This window comes from Indicator indicator, chromosome 8 (assembly GCF_027791375.1).
Source record: "Indicator indicator isolate 239-I01 chromosome 8, UM_Iind_1.1, whole genome shotgun sequence".
Lineage (NCBI taxonomy): Eukaryota > Metazoa > Chordata > Aves > Piciformes > Indicatoridae > Indicator > Indicator indicator.
In genome coordinates, this window is record NC_072017.1 from 23037538 (window position 1) to 23058917 (window position 21380).

Here is a 21380-nt window from a genome sequence, read left to right on the forward strand (position 1 = left end):
TTTGAAGGTACCTTGTTTTGAAAATAAGGTCTTCTGTATATTGAGATAAGAAATGAAATAATTACATGGAATTCAAGAGTGAATAAAAATTATTGGCATAAGAATCATTTAAAATCCTACTGAATTTGTGGAAAAAGTTTGGCTATTCCGATATTATTGGATCATCTTCAGAGGTCCTTTCCAACCCCTACCACTCCCTGAGTCTGTGACAGGCATTTATTGATAGCTAGCTTTGCTTCCAACCACACTGAAATATATGGAAATAAACATTCTTGTGTCTACAGATGTAATTTTTTCCAGAAATATGATAATTTAAAGGTGATTATTTTAGTAACTAATCTCAATATTTTCTGAGTCTTATTTTTGAACAGGTTTCCTTTACAAGCCTTCATAGTACCTCAAAAATCACTTTTGAGCTAGAAAAATGGCAACTGCCTTAGTAAATGAACAACTTGTTGGAATTCTGCTGTGTCTCTGTAAGAAATAAAGGTAAATAGGTAAAAAAGGACTATTATTTAATTTACTTCCTTTTTAGCAGCTCTTCTTAGTGAGGTCAAAATGAAACATGCAGTGTGATGTAATAATAAATATTTTATTGTTGCAAACTTGTGTTTCAAGCCTTTCTGCAGCTGCAGTTGAGAGTTTATACACATGTGGAAGGGTTGGGGGTTGTATTCTAGCATCTCTTTAAAGTGACAGCTGAGATTTTCACAAGTCTCCTTGTAGAGCCCAAGTTACTCTCTTTTTATTTCAAACACTTTATCCAAGTTTCCTGCACAGCTTGGAGATTGATAATTTAGGACAGAATAGTTTGAGTTATGGGTATGAATTACAGCACAGGAAGTTCCCTATCAATGTGAGAAGGAAATCCTTTACTGTAAGGATAATGAAGTAGTGGAACCGGCTCCTCAGAGAGATTGTGGAGTCTCTTCCTGTGGAGACTTTCAAGACTCTTCTGGATTCATTCCTGTATGACCTGCCCTAGATTCTATGCTCCTGCTCTGGTAGGGGGGTTGGACTCAATGATCTTCAGAGCTCCCTTCCAGCTCCTAACATCCTGTGATGAGACAAGAAATAGTTGGGACTTGTTGTTATAGAATCATAATAGTTGCAGTTGGAAACCAGTTTGGTGCCTAACTACTAATTCTGGGGTTGCAGGAGTAGCTGGAAATGGGATAACTGGAAATTCAGTACCACAAGCAAAGAGTAATTTTTTTTTTTTTTTAATTGTACACCTACTGGTTATATAAGTTAGTATTTTTTCTGTTTCCGAATTAAAATTTGTTTGAAATATTACAGAATCACAGAACTACTGAGGCTGGAAAGGACATCTGAGACCATCAAGTCCAGCCTATGGCAGAACATCATGACATCAGCTAAACAATGCCACCAAGTGCCACATCCAATCTTTTCTTAAAGACCTCCAGGGACACCACCTCCATTCCAGTGCCTAATCACCTTTTCTGTGAGGAAGTGCTTCCTAATATCTAACCTCCAGGAGATTAATGCCTGGCTGCTGGACTGGTGCCAATTGCAGGATTTGGGGTTCTTTGTTCACAGGCTAATCAACAGGACCCCAGGCCTGCTGACCTCTACTGTACTGTGATACTTGCTCATTATAGCAAATAAATGTAAGGAAACCAGAAGCTTGTGTGCATGCAACTCCTTAGGTTAATTGCCTGCTCTCTTTTTGCAAGAGCTTTGTGCTGTTCAGTTTGCCCTTTATGGGGGGATAGCTCCTTCTCAGCTGGCCACACAAGGTCCTGAGGGCTATCACTGAGGAAAGGTGGTGGAGAGGATGTGCTCTATCCATCTCCTGAGACAGTTATCCATTTGGTCATCTTTTCCTATTTTCCATGACTCACAGGCTTCACAATTTTATTTTAATCATCCCAGCATGAATATTGATTTGCAGCCTCATTTGTCTTTGTTTCCACAGCCATCCTTTCCAAAATTGCTTTTGTTTCTCCCAGTTCCTGTCTTTTCTATTTTATTAAGAGTTTACTTCCAGGCCTCTTTCCAAGATATTCAAAGTTGTCTGCACCAGAAAACGCCTTTTTTCTGAAGAGCCTCTGCAGTTTTCATTTTAAGTAATGAAAGTCTAAGATTGTTCTTCAGTGAAATTTTGATACTTTTAGAAATAGAAAACAGGCACAGCCTATAGAAATTGTCTTAATCAAAATTTTAGTTTTTCACTGAAAAAATCCAACAAGTACTTATAGGCAGGCAAAGCAGATTTTTTTTTTTTTTTTTCTTTTGGCAGCACTGGTTTACCGTTTCTAGCCCCTTGCATTTCTTTATATTTGCACAATATGAAATAATTGTCAATTATGCTAATCTTTTAAATATGGTGTTATCAACATTAAGAATGCATAATCTTCAAGTCATTTAATAGTTTTTACATTTTATCTTCCCCTAGACTTGATAGGCAGTGAATCCACTTCCACACTATCTTTACATTTGGGCTTTCCCTTATAAAGCTTGTGGTCTTAATACAATTTGACCTGGTTTTGTGTGTCTAATAAATGCGTTTCCACTTGAGGCAGCTCTCCTGAACCATTTGCTTTATTCTTATCTGATTCTAAGAGGAAATGTAAAGCCTTTCCATGGCTTTCAAAGCAAAACCAGACAATTTTTCCAGTTATCCCACATCCTGGCAGATGTATGCTATTCCTACAATTTAATCTGTGCTGAAATACAGTTATTAGACTACCAGTATGTATTATTGGAACAATGAAAAGCCTAAATGCCACAGAGCTAGTTATTAATTTTTAATTTAAAGAAGTCATTTTAGGTATTTTAGAAAGTTTCGCCATTAGATTTGAGAACTTGGAAAGCTTTCTCAAAGTTTTGTTTTGGTTTGTTTTTTTTTTGTTTGTTTGTTTGGGTGGTTTTTTGTTTGTTGGGGGTTTTTTTGGCTGACTTTCTCCTCAGGCCTGGCACTGCCAGTTTGGTTATCTGCACTCTTAACTTGTCTGGCACATTCAGAAGCAGAGACTATGGCATGCTCCTATATACACACGTACCCATCACAGACTGTGCTTGTCCCCTTTAGTCTTTCTGGAGCTACAGACACAGCTCTGTGCACAGAATTCACGTTTCAATCAATTTACAAATTGTCATTTCTGATAACTACTTCTTATATTTTAATCCAGTTTCATTTATAGTTATTGGTAAATGTGATATTTCACTCAGTCTTGGCATTGTATTTTGGTTTTATGGTCTGACACTGAAGCATGCTTCAACACCATTTTGAAGAACTTTAGAAACACCTGGGATGGCACTTTGATACGGTGTCGTCTCATGATAAATTTGTCATCTTGCAAAAAATTCCATTTAAAAATAAATTGAAGTTACTACTATTTGGTTGCTAAGGTTGCACAATATTAAATGCAAGCTGTTCTTGACAGAAGTGTATTTTTCAGTACTTCACAGAAATGGTACCAGTATGTGGCAAGTAAAGACAAACATCTACCTTACTGGCAAAGTATTTTTCTCCATAAACTGCATATATTTTATATTTTTCTCTTTTGTCAGGGCACCCTATTAGATTTTTAGCTGTTGTCAAGCTTTGAAGATAATGTATCTAATTTCTGGTTTATAGTACTTCATTATTTATTATGAGTACGGCATGCTGCCAGCATCATTGTGCACTGAATCTGCAGAGTCTTATGAGGAAATTGGACTGTTTCAACACAGTGACTAAAGAGATTCAAGTAAAAGTCACTTGGGAATCGTTCCATCCCTGATATTTTCATCACCTAATTTGTTCAGTGTCTTTATTTTTTTTATCTGTACTCATATATTGTTTACTCCAGAAAATCTTATGTGAAAGAAAATTTCAGCCTTGCACTGATTCTAACACATACACATATTTAACAAATGGATAATAAAGCATAGTAGAAGAGACCATGTTCGTGCAGTGAGATAGTACTCTTTACTGAGTCAGTTTAAAAAGAGTATGCTTCGTTGTCTTTGGTTGCTACTGCTGACTGGTCACTTCCATAGTTAGAAAATGCTGAGAACAGAAAGTGCATGGGCAGCCTGTACACAGCCTATTGTGTAGTTTGGATTGATCTTTCCTTTTGGGCTTTGGATGCTACAGGTGCGGAAGGTGTCTGGTTTCAGTTTCATATAGAATATTTCTGCTAGGCATTTTAAGAGAAGATTAAAATTAGTGATGTAGTCCCTGGGTTTGATTTCTTTGGTCCTTCAATTGAGGATTGCAGGTAGGTAGGGAGCCCTGTGCAACTAACCAAGCTACCTGTGCTGAGATCTTTATCACAAGAAATCTCTCTTCTAGACACTAGGCAGAAAAGCTCAGAAATTCAGTAGGAATTATAACGCTAAACCAGATCATCCTCTTAGTGATTAAGGTGTCAGCACACTTTAATAAGTGTTCAGGAAAAGGCAGTTTTCTCCCTTCACACAGTTGTCCTGCTCTGGCTCTGTCACTCAGAATACATGCAAGGCCAGAGGTTTCAGAACATTTTCCTAGTCTAGTTCAATATGCAGCATCAAAGCAGGATTGGAGGGCCTGGGGTACAAAGTGAAAATGCTTTCCATGTACTTTTGAAACAGCTTAAATATGGTCTGCTCTTTAATCATGGCGAACTGTACACTGCTGATCGCTCTGTAAAGAACTAGTAAATGGAAGAATGAGTGCTACATGGAGAAGTGATCGAGGCTGCTGTTGTAATACAAGGATAGAAGTTACCCAATACCATACCTTGTGCTCCTTGTTTGTATGTTTCTATGAAAAAAAAAATCTGAAAACAGTCAGTTTTAGAAAAACTGCTGACTGAAGCAGTGAAAGCATTAGGTTTCTCGTTAAACTGATAACACTTGACTAACCTATATACATTTTAAACAAGAAAAAGGTATTTCTGGAATGTCTGGGGAAATTAACCATGGCTATGTTTTCTTCAGATTTCAGAAGTTATGCTAATAGTTCCATGCTTTCATAGTGTGGTTTGAGCCAGGGCTGAAGTAGGCAGCTGCTATTTATGCTGCTGGTGTCATCCAGTGCAGTAGGCTTGTTGCCTGATTGGCAGCTCTAGGATCTAGCTGTAGAATACCAGTGTAATCATGAGCTGGATAGCCAGCCTCTTTGGTGCATGTGGGAAGTGAATAAACTCCAAAGAAGATTTGAAATACTGAAATAGCCCATAGCCATAGTACAGAGCCCTGGCACTAAGGAAGAGGGGATCATAATCTGTATTGCCCTCCAGCTACTGCTGCTGCACAACAAACTCCCTGATGTACCCCGTATGGTGACTGCAGAAGTTATGAGTGGATGCAGGGCTTTTGTGTTCACCAGAAGCTGAGGCATTTGGCACCCTCACTTCTGCTCTCTGTGCCCCACCTCCCAACAGGAGTGTCTGCTGCTGTCCCTCCCAAGAGCAGGGGCTCAGCATCAGGCAGGGGAAAGCAGGGTGATGAGGAACAGCACCGTTTTCCATTCCTTTTCACAGGAATTCCCCAGTGCTTTGTGGGAAGGAAGATAGCACCTGCAAGAGCTAAGCAAAAGCTGTTTTACCACTCCACATCTGAAAACTGATTTTTGTCTGTATTGTGAAGAAACCTTGAGCGAGCTCTGCCTGTGCACTTAACAGCCATATTTAGAAGTCTTCTGCAAGCTATGATAAGGCATTGTGTTCATGTGTCTGCATACCTCAAATCCTGGAATAGTTACATTTATGCAGTGCAATAGTCCGAAATATTTCTGAGCAACCACTAGTGACTAGATTTGTCATAAACAGGGAAAAAAAGCCACAGTTCAGAATGATCAGATATCCATAATTTAGAATACCAGCTATTCAAGTGAATAAACTTGTCCTGCTTCAACCACCTACTTCAAACCTGCCATCCAACTCCTAGATATAGACCTCCCAGGTTTGTATGGATGTGCACACATCCTAAGACTGCACTTCTCCACAAAAATGTCCTCCTGAAGGACATAGAAACCTGGATTACTGAAACTGGATATAATTGACTGGCCTGTGTCATGCTGTTTGGGGGTGTAAACGATAAATTCTGCTTTCAGCAATCTGTTGGTGCCAGCCCAGTACCTTTCAAAAGCATAATATTCACAGGAGCAGTAATAACTACAGATGTTATAGGAAAAATCTGGGATCAGCAGTATTCTCCCATGACATTCTTGCACCTCAAGTAATGAGATGCTTGATGCCTGCCTTTCATTGATAGCTAGCCTATTGCTTGCTTTTATAAGATATGATTTGCTGATGAGAAGCCAAGCAGCAACATGCTGAATGTATTACTACGTAATTTTGTGTGAGAAGAGATAAAAACAGCCTGTATCCTTGGATAATAACTAAATATTGATTTTTTTTTTTTAGTAGTTGTTTTGTCTTCATCCACCATCATCATTTATTGACAGAGACAGTTCAGTTTGGTTTAAATAGGATTTTCTAAAGTTTATGTAAATTGTACATAGTTCATATGTCTACCTGTAAAACCTTTACATATTGGATTAGCTGCATTGTCTGCGTGAGATCCTAATAGATCTTTAAATAATTAGCAGTGAATAGGAATAGTCTGAAGCTGGATGGAGTATTACCATTCATGTGTGATATGTCTGGAGGATCAATGACTTTAGTAATAAAATCCACCAATTTTGAGGCAAGAAAGACCTCATCCTGGTAAAGATACTTTCTTCTTTTTTGGCACATTTAAACCCCAAGTAAAATTGTCTTCTTTTTTACAGGAATACGTGCCATAAAACATCCTCACTGCTGCTCCTCTGTACTGTTATAGAACTGGAACAATTTCAGTAGGAATAAGTGAGAGCAACATATTGCCTAAAAAATGGGAGTGCAAGCATTCACAAAGCTACACGGCTGTAGCTTTTCTGAAAATAATTATAACAAAAGGAAGAATCTGATTTCAGCAAATGTTTTGATCATGTCTGTACATGGTACAATGAAAGAAACTCATACATTTTGCTCCTTATTCGCTAGGGCAAATGAATGCCATTAAATTACAAAGATAGGAATTAACATTTACAAGTGGGTTTTCATACTTTTTTAGTTCTTCATCTAGTAAACTTCCACTAATCTTTTACTACTGTCGACTCATTGTCTGTATGCTTTACTAAGGAAATATCTCAGTATTTCTATCCTACTTGGGATATCTCTTGTAATTTCCACAGAATCTTATGATTCTGCAGCTGGCTGCTTACTTTCTGCCAGGTCCAATGAAAAAGAGCCCTAGGACACAGAAAACAAGTAGCCCTTCATGAAAATCCTTGCTGTTCTTTCTTTCAGAGAAAAAGGCAGGGGGAAAGAGAAGAAAAGGGGAAGAAAAAAAAAAAAAAGCTTTACCTGAGTTTGACTATTTTGTTCCTGTTTCTATGGGAACAAGAACAGATGAAGAAGAAACTGTCAGCCATTAGCTGGATTGCTGAAACTCTGACCAAGGCAATTGGCTGATGACGAGAAGCTTCAGGCTCCCTTTGGACTGTCCACTGGGTTGCTAAATCTAAAATAGTTTCATCTTACAGGGAGTGGAAATAGGGAACTGCATCAGCTTTAAGTAATAGTGAAAGCATTTTTTCCTCAGGATCTCTTCCAATCTTGTAATTGTCAGGTCAAACTCAGAATGAAATGTCTTTTTGCTGAGAGAGCACAAAGTAAAACCATCCTGCTCAGGTTGCAAAACATGCAGACCAGGGGAATCTTCCATTAACACACATGTGTCGGTTCAGCTGAGTGAAAGGAGAACCTTGTAGATGCAGGATTAACAGGACTGAGCAAAGCCTCTTATTTATTATGCTCCCCTGATCACAGTTCCAATCTTTGATTCTCTCTACTACCATACCGCGGAGTTGTTCTTTTATAAAACTTAATCTTCTGGCCCAAACCCTCTATTTCTCTTTCTTATCCCCATACTGTGTACCATCTAGCTCCCATATTTATTTTCTTGTAATCTTTGTCCTAGACATCTCCATTCCTCCTAAACTCGATCTTCAACCTCAGAGCCTCCAACCATCATTCATCAGCCTTTCTTCCCATGTGCCCATTGCTGTTGGCACCTCGTGTGACCATAGCACTGGCTGCTCTGCGGAGCCTGTTTCCCCGCTGTTTTCCCTCCTGCCTCAGGAGGTATTTCAGATACGAGGACACAAGTAATGTTTACCAATAATCCAGCCAAACAAAACTCCAGAGAGAGAAGAGTAGGGCATTTGAAAAGTGTGTCATGGCACTAATAGTGCATTTCTTTTTATTAACTCTACCTGAAACTGAATGTGTGTAAGGCAGAAATCTGCAGGCTGGTGCCCCAACATGATATAAATGGGTTCAGTGGTACTGAGTGCTGTAGAGCTACACTGATGTGATATATGGGAGCTGAGAATTCGGCCAGCAGCTTACAGTACCTACTGTTCTGGCTTTTTGTGTCCTTCTTTGGAAAATGGTGAATGGGAATGTTCAGCTACATTTTGTGCCAGCAAAAGAGTGCATAATGTTCATTTCTGTATGATGAACATTTCTCTTTCTTTCCCAGTGTTTCACATATCTCTTTCAGGTATACTTGCCAATGTCTGATTTCTCACTCTCCTTTTTCTTGTGACATTTCAAGCAAATAAAGAATTTTTAGAAAAAAATAAATTAAAGAAACAGACAAAAAAACACACACACAAAAAAAATCCCACCACCACCCAATGCCAAGTCTCTGTTTTAGGCAACTAATAATTTTATATTAAATATAACACAATAAGTGAAGGTATAATAAGATAATAAGAAATCATTCTTGTCTTCAGTTCTGTCCATGCAAAAGAATACTTTAGTCTGATATCATTTTACTGAGTTCAGCAGAGCTCTTCAGCATGGATTTACAAACCAATCATGACCTCAAGTGGCATGCTGTTAGTCTGAATAAAAGGCCTGCCAAAGTACATTAGAATCGAAGTACTCCTGAGTTGCTAGGTGCCACAGTGTTCTGATCTAGCAGGGTGTGCATTCAGGGTTTCCAAGATCATAAGCAATGGGAATTCATCTGTGCCTTAATAGCCTACATCTCCCTTTTACCAGTCCTGTAGTCACATTATAAAAACATACTAGTCCATACTTTTTAAATGAGCTGTTGTAAAAATCAGTTAAGCTGTGTGTACGTTAATGAAAAATGAAAATCCAGTGAACTGTTGAACTCTAATATAAAATTCTGCCTGTGTAGGTTTTGTCCTTCTTTCAAGGCCTGATGATGACACTAGGCTGTTTGTGTTCAGAGCTGACTTTTAGCTTTTTCCTCATGAAAACTGTCTAGTGAGAAACTGAAATTTACAGCAGGCAAAGGTTCTCAACAGCCTCTGAGAGGATCAGATCCTACATGTAGTTGTATATGACTTTCACACATAAAAATCAATTCATTCATTCCTGGTTCAGATGATGTCTGTTCTGGGCTTGTTTGGGGGTTTATTTAATTACAAAAGCGATTTCACAGAGTTTTGAAGAAGCCACCTTCCTTGCTTTGTATCCATGTTTTTGAGCAGGGTTATTTGGAAATGAAAGCCAGCAGCATCCTTCTAGCAAGGAAGGTGGGGAAGAAGGATGAGAGCTGTCTTGACTACAGACTCAAGCCACCAAAATAGTTTCTGAACATTAAAGCCTGACTTATTGACAGCCAGGAGGAAGTATCAAGGAGTCACCAATAAAGTGCCTCAGGAAATGAGGGAGAACTAAAAGTTCTGGGACCTTCCACTCTGTCATGCTTTTCAAAAGGGCTATTGTGATGAGTATCTTAACAGGTGCTACAGATAAATATGTGGTTTCTAAATTATCAATGGAGATACAGAAAATAATACCCCTTTTTTTCCCCCAAATAACACTTCATTGACATCTTAAGGTGTAGGCTCCACTGCAAGGAAGGAAGTGTGGCAAATTACACAAACTGCATGGTTTTCCTTGAGTTAGAGAAGCTCAGGGAGATGTGCTGATGGTCTAGGCTCTTGATCCTCATGGATGTACCAGAACTTTACAAAGGACGGTTGACTTGTCTGCAAGCTTTACATCCTGAGAGTGCTCCAGCCTGTGTCTGAGAGAGTATATGCTTACTCAGAGCTGCAAAGTAGCCAGGTAAAATGAAGGCCCACTTCTTAGCTTCAGAGTGAGGGCACATATCCTATGCAATTTCAGTTAAATGCTGATGATCCTTCCATGCAACTGAAGAAGAGGAGGCTATGTGAGCTAAATGCATGTATATGTAAAGTTATTACATTGATTATGGTGAGATTTTCAAAATAATTAATGGGATTTGAAAGCCTAAATTCAAAATTGGCCTTCACTGAAATCTGGCTTTCTTCATCTGTTAGCTCTTTTTGGTAATGGAAGGTGGTAACCATCCATCAAAGTTCAGCAGTAAGCACATCAGTCTGCAGAAGTTAAGATATGAACACTAAAGCCAAGAATCACATGCCCATTGGTACAAAGGTTAGAAGTGTAGTTCAGTCTGTTTGTGTTGGGAAAAGCAGCCCTAGTAATTTACCTCTTTAATGTGCTTTTTTGCCTCAGTGGCTGTGATGCTAGTCAGGTGGAACTTTAATAGAAAAACATGAGTGCAGTTTCTACCCTGAAATTATCAACATAGCAAAAAAAAGGCATCAGTGTTCTGACATTTCCCATTTTACCTGATTTACTTTGGCAAGTCAGCATTTCCTTTGATTTAAACAGGAAGCCCTACTGTGATAAAGCTGTAGTTCTGTACCTCTTTCCTGCTGTTTGAATGTCAGTTGTTTTGGATTTTTACAGACATAATGCTATAAACCAGTGCTTAAGGACTGTCACTTGTAGATCCCAAGAGGAAAATCTCTTTTATAGCAAACTGGGTGTGGAGATAGACATTGCAAGGTGAAATTGGGAGTGTTTCAAGGTCACTACAGTGCTGCCAGCAGGAAGGCCCAGAAGGCAGCAGAGCCCATGTGATGAGTGCTCATCTGCACCAGAAAGGACAAGTAACTTTCTGTGTAACAGGACAAAACAGGCAAGCAAAATACCTTCCTAGGCTGAAGTTCAGTGTCTTTCAAAGTACATGACTGTCAGGAGCCACGTGAGTGATGCAAACCACCTCATCCTGCCCTCTTGTCCCATTAAGCACCCAGAAAGCTCCTTCTGCTGCCTTGTTGATGCAGTATTACTGGGTTGTGCATAGTGATTTGAAGTAGTTGTTGAAGTTGCAGGCATGGATGGTTTATATAGAAAGCAAAATTTAAGCACTATGCAGCCAGTCTGCTCTATAGTACCAAGCTGTACACATACCAAACTACCACAATACCTCCCATATATATAATCTCACAAAGAGAGAGAAAATTTCTGGCATCACTTGTATTGTGTTTCAGAAGAGCAGTAAACGAAGCAATAAAAATGAAGGATTGGACTTTTCATTTTATTTTTAATTGATTGGTACAGCTGTATTCTACTATAGAACAAAAAAACAGGGACACCAGCAATGAGCTATCATACATATGCAACACATGCATATAAGATTATGAAGAGTTTATCAATAATAGCTAAATAATAAACAAGAAGTAATGTTAGAGGATGTTACTGCGTGTTCTTATAGCCTAAACTAGAAGAAGAGGTTATGAGACACTAAACAGCAGTTTATCAAGAATAAGCCAAAACACCATTGAGGTTTCCAGCTAACTTAAGATTCAGAAAGGCAACTTCTTCTGATACTAAAAATCAGCATTCATAGCATAGGCACAAGTACTAAAAAAGAAAAGGATCATGAATGGGAATACTAAACCTGCAAGCATCCTTCTAGGGTGTATTTCAGGCTTAAGCTTTTGAATAGCAATTATGCAGGGCAGTATTATTTATTTCAATCTGTGTCTTGGTAGTCAATTATACATAGAGTTAGAGAGCAGCCCTTTTGTTTCCCTGTTAGAATAAAGCAAGCAAATAAAAATTAGGATCCCAAATGTCATGAGTTGTCCTTGTTTCCATTCTTTCTACCTTCAATTCCAGTTAACCCAGCTAACCATGGATTTTCAACCTTGAAGGAAGAAAACTTGCCATAAGCTGTGGCTGCCTTTGTTATAGTCTACCTTTATCTCTAGTTCTGCTTCTCCCTGACATTACTCTTCATGGCTTAAGATGATTCACCAGTCAGCTACAGAAGCAGGGGTTTCTTGGCCCTCTGTGTATAATACTGACTAGTACAATTTCCATGACTTTTTGTGTTGCCACGTCCCTCTACTGCAAGTAATCACGTGAGTAACCATGATCTCTAAGCTAAGTACATAGGCTTTAAGCTCTTTGAGACTGCAGCCTCATTTTGTTTTATATAGATAGAGGTAGATACGAATATACATCATATACACATAAATGCACAGTTTATACCTGCTACAAGTGCTGTGGAAAGCAAGTAAACAGCCGTAATGCTGGATGGCTATATTGACAATGGGACAAAAATATTTCACAGGATCACAGAGTGGTAGAGGTTGAAAGGGACCTCAAAAGATCATCAACCCCCCTGCCAGGGCAGCATCACCTGGAAGAGATTACACAGGAACGTGTCCAGGTGGGTTTTGAATGTCTCCAGAGGAGACTCCACAATCTCTCTGGGCAGCCTGTTTCAGTGTTTTGTCATCCTCACAGTGAAAAAGTTTTTCTTATGTTTGCATGGAACCCCCTATTCTCCAGCTTGCACTCATTGCCCCTTGTCCAGTTGTTAGACATCACTGAGAAGAGCCTGGCTCTGTCCTCCTGATACTCACCCTTCACACATTTGTAAATATGAATGAGGTTGCCTCTCAGTCTCCTCCAAGCTAAAGATCCCCAGCTTCCTTAGCCTTTCCTCATAAGGGAGATGTTCCACTCCCTTCACCATCTTTGTGGCTCTGCACTGGACTCTTTCAAGCAGTTCACTGAGGTCCTTCTTGAACTGAGGGGCCCAGAACTGGACACAATATTCCAAATGTGGCCTCATGAGGGCAGAGCAAAGAGGGAGGAGAATCTCTGTTGACCTACTAACCACTCCCATTCTAATACACCCCAGGATGCCACTGGCCTTCTTTTTTTTCTTATTTTTTGCTTTCAGAGAGCTATGGCATTCTAGTATTACCTTTGCTATTCACAACAACCACAACTATACTACTAAATTAGGTTGGTGTTTGAGTACTCAGGAAAATCTTTGCTGCCTACACATAGCCTTATCCTCCACCACACAGTGAAATTCAAACACAGAGCTATAGCTCAATAAAATGTGGCAGCGCACAGTTCTTCTGGCCCTGGGGTCACATAATGGATATCAGTAGTAGCTCTCCTACAAATTCCGTGGGTTTTAGTCTTTAGGTCTCCTTTGTATCTTGTGTGGTATCCCTTTATCCCTCAGACTTATCTTCAAAACACTTTTTGAATCGAGGGAGAGACATATTGCAGCCCAGCAGCAAAGGGTTTTCATGGCATGAACCCGTTGGTGTGTGCTATATGCTCAGAGGTGACACTGAGCACCTGTTTGAGGTCCTATCACCGTCTATGACAGGACAGTGCTGAAGGAGAGAGAACCATATCAGTCTTGGCCACATGGTCTGCCATGTACAGCCTGTTCTGCATGTGTATAAAGTCTCTCTGGGAGAATGCTAGTTGGCAGAGTGCAAAACAGTGCCAAGGAGCGTGTTAATTCAGTAGTGTGGACTATCAGCAGCATACTGCTCAGCTTAATTTTCTATTCTTGTTTTATTTAGCAAAATAATAGTCGGAGGGACTCCCAGCTTGTTTCTACAGAGACTGCGGAAGCCTTCAGCCCTAGCCATCTGGCATAGCAAGATGCACCCACACACAGGCACTGCCACAGGCAATGAGTGTGGACCACATGACACCCAGCAATCCTTTTACTTGTCTGTGCCCTGGTTTTCCCCTCTCTAGTAGAGGGACGCCAATTTTCCTTCTCTTTTGCTAACAGTTTCAATAGCTATAAAAGAAAAAATTGGGGTGAAACAGAGCCCACACATTTAAAATCAGTATTGATGAAGTAGTTTCTTAAAGGGTCTTAGCTGTTTCGTACAGTATTATTCCAGTAACCAAACTGAAAGTTTGCTCTGACAGATTTGTCTCCACAAATAGCACATTTCATAAGACTAGTAAACATTTTCTTTAGAAAAAAGCTACTGGATTTAATAAAGTGATTTGCTGGAGTTGTGCTTTTTGCTGAATTTGTCAGAAAAAAAAATTAAAAAATAATAGTCCTAAGCAAATTTTTACAGACCTGTTTTATGGTCTAATTTCAAAATAATCAGCCAGCAGCTAAATTACTTTAAAATTCAAGTATGCCTGAAAACACAAGAAACTCCTGTGTAGTTCAATGCAAGCAGGGTTAGATGCCCATGCTCAGGAAATGTTCTTCTATTTTTGCCTGGTCCTTTACAGTTTCCAAGTCCTTTACACCATCAAATGGCCCACCAAATGCAAGGAAGTCATTAGCTCCTTTGTTTGAGATAAAGATGATGAGGTTGCAAAATAGAAAATGTGTTATGTTTGCTTTTTGTATCACAAGATTTTTATGCAAAAGTGAGGAATTCATCAATATGTTCCAGTGACTGTGAGCTGCATAAACCACCTGTTCCTGACAAGGAGTTCAACCCCATGAGAGAAACTGGACTGTGGAACACTGCATTTTAAACTGAGGCGGTTCTTCAGGGGAAGGGAGTTTGTTCTGGCCCCCCCTATCAGCAATGCCTAAAACAGTATCTGCTTCATGCTGCAGCAACAGAGAAGAGGTTGTGCTGCTGCGCACTCCCACCCCACAAGTGCATCCAGTTCTCTTTTAAAGTATTTAGATTTTGGCATAATCACATAATCACCTGTCAGCCAGTGTACTGTCATTCCAGTACTTGTGCTGTAAGCATAAGAACATGATCACTTGTTACATGTAAAGTATACTTCCAGGTAGATCTCCCTGCCAGTTTGGTTCTGGTGTGAGAAGTACAGCTGATGGAGGTGCAGGGAAGAAACGCACCGACGAGGTGGTGGAGTCTACAAGCACTTGTTTTACATATTATTGCAAAGTGGCCGTCAGCTTTTGGTGCTTTAGGGCATGTCAGTGCTAGAGACAGCAAGAGGTACTGGATTAAACCTCGATCTAATACTAAGGCACACAGGATGAGCCACCCTGAGGGGAAGTCTGCCATGACTACAGTGTCACCAGACTTACTCACCTACAGCTATCTTAGCTCTCCCTGTGTCAGTAAATACCTTCCATGTCCTCACTAAAAGGGCATCTGTGGACACTTACTGTCAGCTGTCCTAGAGCTCTGCAAGCTGGACTGCACTGAACTTGAGAGGCAGCAGAACTGCAGCACTTACATGATTACACTCTGGAGTAATCCACATCAGAGTGCAACTGGGATGAAACACTGCCAAATGCAGTGTACATTGTCCTCACAGCAGCATAAACAGTGATGTGAAGCACTGAAAAACTGATTCCCTTAGCCCTCTGGGGAAGGGTATCTCTACCTTAGCTCCTGTTTTCAGGTTTGGTTCAGTGGCAAATGGTTGTGTAACTCTGGCCATGTTCTAAGACGGGCTTGTGCTGAGCCAGTGTGCCATAAGAGCAAGGCTAGCTGTTTCATCAGCTTGCTTACTTTAAATAAATTAAAAAGTCACAGCGCTGCCACCAAACTTTAATATCTAATTGAATACAATTTTGGAGGATAGCAGTGAATAAGACAGTTGCCTCAGACTTCTATTTTTCTGTGTAGCCTTGAAGGAATAGAAATAGGCCTTGTGCACCTGTAAGCATAGGTCCCACTGTCGAAAAAAACCTGTATAGCAGGGTTAAGATTATGAGAGTTGTGAAGTATACAAATCAAAGTCTATTTCAAATAAACTCCAGTTGTGCAAATTCAGCTCTGGATCCAAAAGGCAAACTGCAATCTGTTTGTCTTATTCAGTATCAGGAAAAAAAAAAAAAAAAAGTAAAAAATATAATAATTTTTTCAGGCTAAATTGTGACCATCATTAGATAAGGAATTCCAGTCTTTAAGTTTTATAGATTGAAGCTCTTTTCCTTCCAGAGGAGCTCAGTGAAATCTGATAGGTGAAAGATTTTAACCCAAGCACCAATTTTTTCATACATCCCAACTGAAACGAGTTTATGAGGAGTACATATGTGTTATTCACTCCATGTACTGGCCAGAATTATTAACACATCCATCGCTTCAGGTACATTATGAGCACAGAATTGTTTTTCCCATATCGCATTTAGGTGAAATAATGTATAAATACAGGTTCATTTGCTTGAGAATATTATGTAAATTTTAAGGATCAAATGATCATGGAAGTTTCTCCTCAAAGGTCCTCAGTTTCCCTGGGCAACAGTCTCCTTTATGCATTAATTGATCTGTGTCTTCATTTGCCTTGGTTTAATTTGAACACGTCTCTCTCACTGCTTAGTCTAAGGGAAGAAGGAAAGTCTATAAATCAATTACATTCTCACTAGCCTCACTCCTGTGCTCTCTTTCATGCTTCCTCAGGTAGCCACTCATCCTCTGACTTATTTCTCCAGTTTTAGCAGCTTCAGATTTTCTCACTACTCTTGTGTTCGTTTTATTTTAAAATAATATTTTTTTAAATAATTGAGGTATGAAAATCACTATGAATTGCATAATAAGCATTTATACTGCAGTATATTAAACCCATGATTTTTCAGTAACACTAACCTTGCATAGATTTACATAAATCTCGTAGCTTCACAGGGCAAAGAACCTGGCACAAAGCAGCTCCTTTATTGTGGAGTGGCATTTATAATGACAGAACCAGGTAAATAACCCAGGGATTTAAAGACAAAATTAATCCTTTATGGTTATTATCTGGATTAATATATGAAAAATCCCGAAGGGAGTTTAGAAACTATGAAGCAAGGAAATGGATTATACTAATCTGTGAATCCAGTGGTTCTTTTGTGGTCTGACAGATAAAATGCAGATAACATTTTCCTTTGTTATTACTATTAGCATTATCTAACTTGTTATCAATATTTTGGAAATGTCCATTACACATTTTATACAAGGCATGGTCATGCCAACTGTGGGGCAACAATTATTTGAATAAACTTAACCTTATCAAACAGCTTTTGCACAGCTCTGACTGAGGTGTGTTTGTTCAAATTCTTGCCCTGAATCAGCAGTGACATTTAATTTTGGGTTCCCCACCATGTACTTGCAAATTCTTCAATGAGGGTTGCTGCTGGTGTGCTTTGGCTTTGTATAAAACTTGTATTCAACGGAAAAAAAAAGATAATAGAATGGTTTTCAAAAAACTAATTAAAGCACTAACAGGTGAATGGGGAGACCTGGATTCTGGTTCCTATTTCAGGCAGGGCGGAGGCTCCCCTGCAGGCTTCTCAGTCCAGTAGTTACAGCATGCTCATAGGTTCACTTTCCCTTAGGAGAAATGGGGACAAACCCTGTTGTTTCCACATTCTTCTGATGGCTGGGATTTGGGGCAACTCTGAAGGATGTTGCTACTTCAGTGGTTTTAGTGAGAAAATCACCTAATGTTCCTACAACATTAAGGGATACTAAAGTACATAACTGCGTTCATTCAGAAGTCAAGCCTCAAACAGCAACTAAGCAGGTTGTGCATGCTGCTGCTTCTATATCCTGTCTTCAAGAGGCAGCAGTAAAATCCACACCCTGCAGTGGGACATTGCATGGAGGTTTGTGACTCTGAAGTGGGTACTGACCCATGGGACACCACCTCCACACAGCAGAGAGAAAAGCAACACAATAAGTCGGTGCGCTGACTTGCGTTCAACATGATGGCTGCAGAAAAGGCTCAGGAGGCGGTAAAATAAAGATAGACCAAAAGACAGTTTGCAATTAAGCACTTTTATACAGTATGACACAAAGCAGACTTAAAATTAGGGAGAATTAGCCCAGCATCTTTAGAACACAGTCATGGTCACTTCCAAACTGTCTATATACCACACTCTAACAGACTTAAAGGAGTTGAAATAGAAGTTTTAAATCATTTGCTTTTTAAATAAAGGAGGCTATTTATGGCAATAATACTCTTGATGAAGGACTCAGAGTCAACTGTAACTGATACATATGATTGATGTCCATAATAATTGCACAATTCTGTAATCCTTCCTTACCCATAATAGTTTTGTGCTTAAGTTTTGAATATTATTAACAGTCAGACAAAAATAACTTGTGGCCAATATCAGGCTCTCAACATGGCCGAGAATCTATTTTTGTAGAACTATTTAAGTATGATGGATACTTTTTCCTGCTTGAGTAAACACTAGCTAATTCTCTAGACCTCTCTTCTCTGCCCATGAAATCCAAGTCCAAATGATTTCATAGGTATTTAGAGGATGGTGTCAAATAATGCATATACAAAATGAGTTTTTGCACTAGATAAAAATCTGGAGCTTTGTTGGTTTTTTAATTTGTAAGAGGGAAGAAGATGAATTTAGGAACAATGGAAAATGGAGAGGCAAAAAAAATGAGGCAACTGAAATGTATCTGTAGAAAGTGAAGCCAAGTGAAAGTACCATGCTTATTTTATTCTAGATAAGCAACAGGGCAGCTTGGAATAAACATGGATTGAAATTTTCTTAGTCTCTTTAAAAAGTTCAAAGAGGCTAAATAAAGACACAGAAGAGTTGAACATTGCTGTGTACAACATAGTAAACAGATTAAAATTTTATACCTGAGCAAAAAAGGAATTCAGCTATTAACTACATCATGCAGAATAACTGATAAATTATCACATAAACCTAGCATACTGTTATTAGGTTACAGTCATCCAGATGTTCTTAATTTTTACAAAGGCTAAAGATGGAAAAAGCTCCAAGATGAGATGAGTGCGTGACATAAAACCACAACAAGGAAAAGCACATTACCATTTAGCAGCATTTCCAGAGGATCAAAATTATCTGCTGTTTTATTATCCATGGAGAAAGCAGCAACAATTCAAAACCTGTGGAGTTAATAACATGTCAGACGTTTAAGCAGGTCCTGAAAATTAAAACATTGGCAGTTTATGAAAGGCTTACAGAAGATCTGAGCCTGCATCCCCTGCCCTCAAATGCCACTTTAAAGCACTGCATTTGTGAGCTGTGAAAGGTCAGGATCTGCGGGGAATGACTGATCAGGTCACAGGCTTGTGATTTTCTCACTAGCATAACCACAGCTGGCTCTTAAGAACTGACTTTTAACCCCATTTGACTGATCCAATCCCACTTTATGTAAAAAAATTGACCTTCCTTCACATTGAATCTGTTGTTTGGGTGGGGTTTTGGGTTTGGTTTGGATTTTCCCCAAACCCATTTCAAATGCTCCAGTTTCAAGTATTTGAGTACAAGCCAAAACCAAGCAACATATTTCTGTTCCTAATTCTCTTATATGTGTAAAAGATGTCTCTGGGAGAGAAGGGGTCTAAAAAGCTCGAGTTTTAATCAGGACAGCCCATTCCCCTCCCACAAGCTTCATTCTTCTGGCAGACTTCTGCTCCCTCTGATCTCCATATCTGAGGTAAAAATTACCTGCTCCCAACATCAGTAGTCCTGTGCTACGAATCAGCTGTGCTACAAATTTTACAGCAAAGACAGTAAACTCTGCCTTTGTCATTTAGACTTGACAAACAGGACGGATGGGAGTTCCTCTTACCCTCTTAGAGAAAGCCATAAACAGCATCAACCTTTTATGTCCCTGCAACTGTATAGTTACATACTCCTGATGCCAATCTACTACCACCAAATTATACCACCTTCTCTGACTTTCCTGCTATTTTTCTTTCACCTTTTATGAATAAAACCATGCATTAAAAACACATGTGTCAAAATGGATATATCCCTTTGTCCACAACATATTCCTTCCTATTTTAAATTCAGGCATCTTAGACATTGGTAGGTTGCGTGAAAGAGTCGCCTGGGAATTGAATCCTCTTTGCTTCTAATTTCTTCCCAGGTTTGAAAGCTGCTGATACTTCAGGGTGGATGGAGTCCAGCCGCTGTTCACACTGGAAGGCCGTGAGGAAGGCCGTCCTGTAGTTATTATTCATCCAGCCATAGAGAAGGGGGTTAGCAAATGTTGAGCACATGGCAATGACATGAAATACTGTGTAGATCAGTTTGTACTCTTTCAGGTCTAATACCTGACTGTCAATGTCACTGACTAGCTGGAAAGTGTGAAATGGCAGCCAGCTGACAGCAAACACCACAACCACACACACAAGCATCTTGGTGGTTTTCCGCCGCCGGTGGTGGTAATGGTCATTCCCTGCCCCAGGACTAACATGGTTCTTGAGCTTGGTCCAAATACGGATGTAGGCATAGGAGATGACTGCCAGGGGCAGCACATACTGGATAAGGAGCATGGAGATGCTGTAGATGGTGCCATAGTTGAGCTGTCCCTCCCCTGGCCACTTCTCAGAGCAGACCACAATCTTGAAGTCAGGAATGATCTCAATCAGCGAGTACTCACGGAAGATGGCCAGAGGACTTGCCAACAGGGCACTGACTGCCCAGGCAACTCCTATAATCAGGAAGCTGATCCGCTTAGAGATTTTGCTTTCCAAGTGGTAGACGATGCAGCGATGCCGATCCAAAGCAATCACAGTCAAAGTAACAGTAGACACGTGCACAGCAAGAGCCTGGGCATACGGCACCAGGTGGCACAAGACCGGGCCCAGCTTCCATTCTCCCAGCAGCGTGTAAACCAAAGTGAAGGGCAGACATAATGTATTCACCAGCAGGTCAGCCACAGCCAGGTTGGCAATGAAGAAGTTAGTCACTGTGCGCATGCTTTTGAACTTGATGACCACATGGAGCACAAGAGAGTTTCCGATCACCCCTAGCAGGATGATGGAGCAGTAAGCAAAGATCAGGATTATTTGTACTTCAACTAGCGTTGTACTGTCCTTCAGTTCTGGTTTAGGGTCCAGAGCCAATTCGTTGAGCGGTGTGGTGTATCTTGGCAAGTGCAGCTTGGTGAACAGCTCCATTTTTGTTTCATCTGTCTGGTTTTCTTCTCCTGCTGCTTCTAGAGGCCCCATCCTTGCAGCAGCCTAGTATAAGCAACAGAGCTGTCCCTGAAAAGGAAATAGTACAAGAATATGTGGAGAAGTCAGTACACAGTGGCTAAGACAAAAAGTAATGAGCTAAAGCTACATCTCTTTCCCCTTCTGACCCACGTTCTGCATCACAGGATTAAGAGAAGATCTGTCTTAATATATTTGAATTCTGTTGCACTTACATATGAAGCCTGATCCTGCAATATTATTCAGGCATGACTCCTGCTGAAAATTGGGACAGATTTCAAAAGCATTTCAAAGACAAAGTTTGCCTAAGTAAATGTAGAGGATTAAGATCCTGCTGGGAAGCATATCACTTTTCACAATCCAATACCTAAAACT

General features: G+C 39.8%; 1 protein-coding gene across 1 annotated transcript; it reads right to left on the reverse strand.

Annotated features, from left to right (window-relative positions):
• Positions 1 to 19862: 19862 nt before the first annotated feature.
• On the reverse strand, positions 19863 to 21020 carry NPY2R (neuropeptide Y receptor Y2). The gene has a single exon (XM_054383244.1). It carries the CDS (start codon positions 21018 to 21020, stop codon positions 19863 to 19865), a length of 1158 nt encoding a protein of 385 aa, XP_054239219.1.
• Between the last annotated feature and the right edge of the window lie 360 nt (positions 21021 to 21380).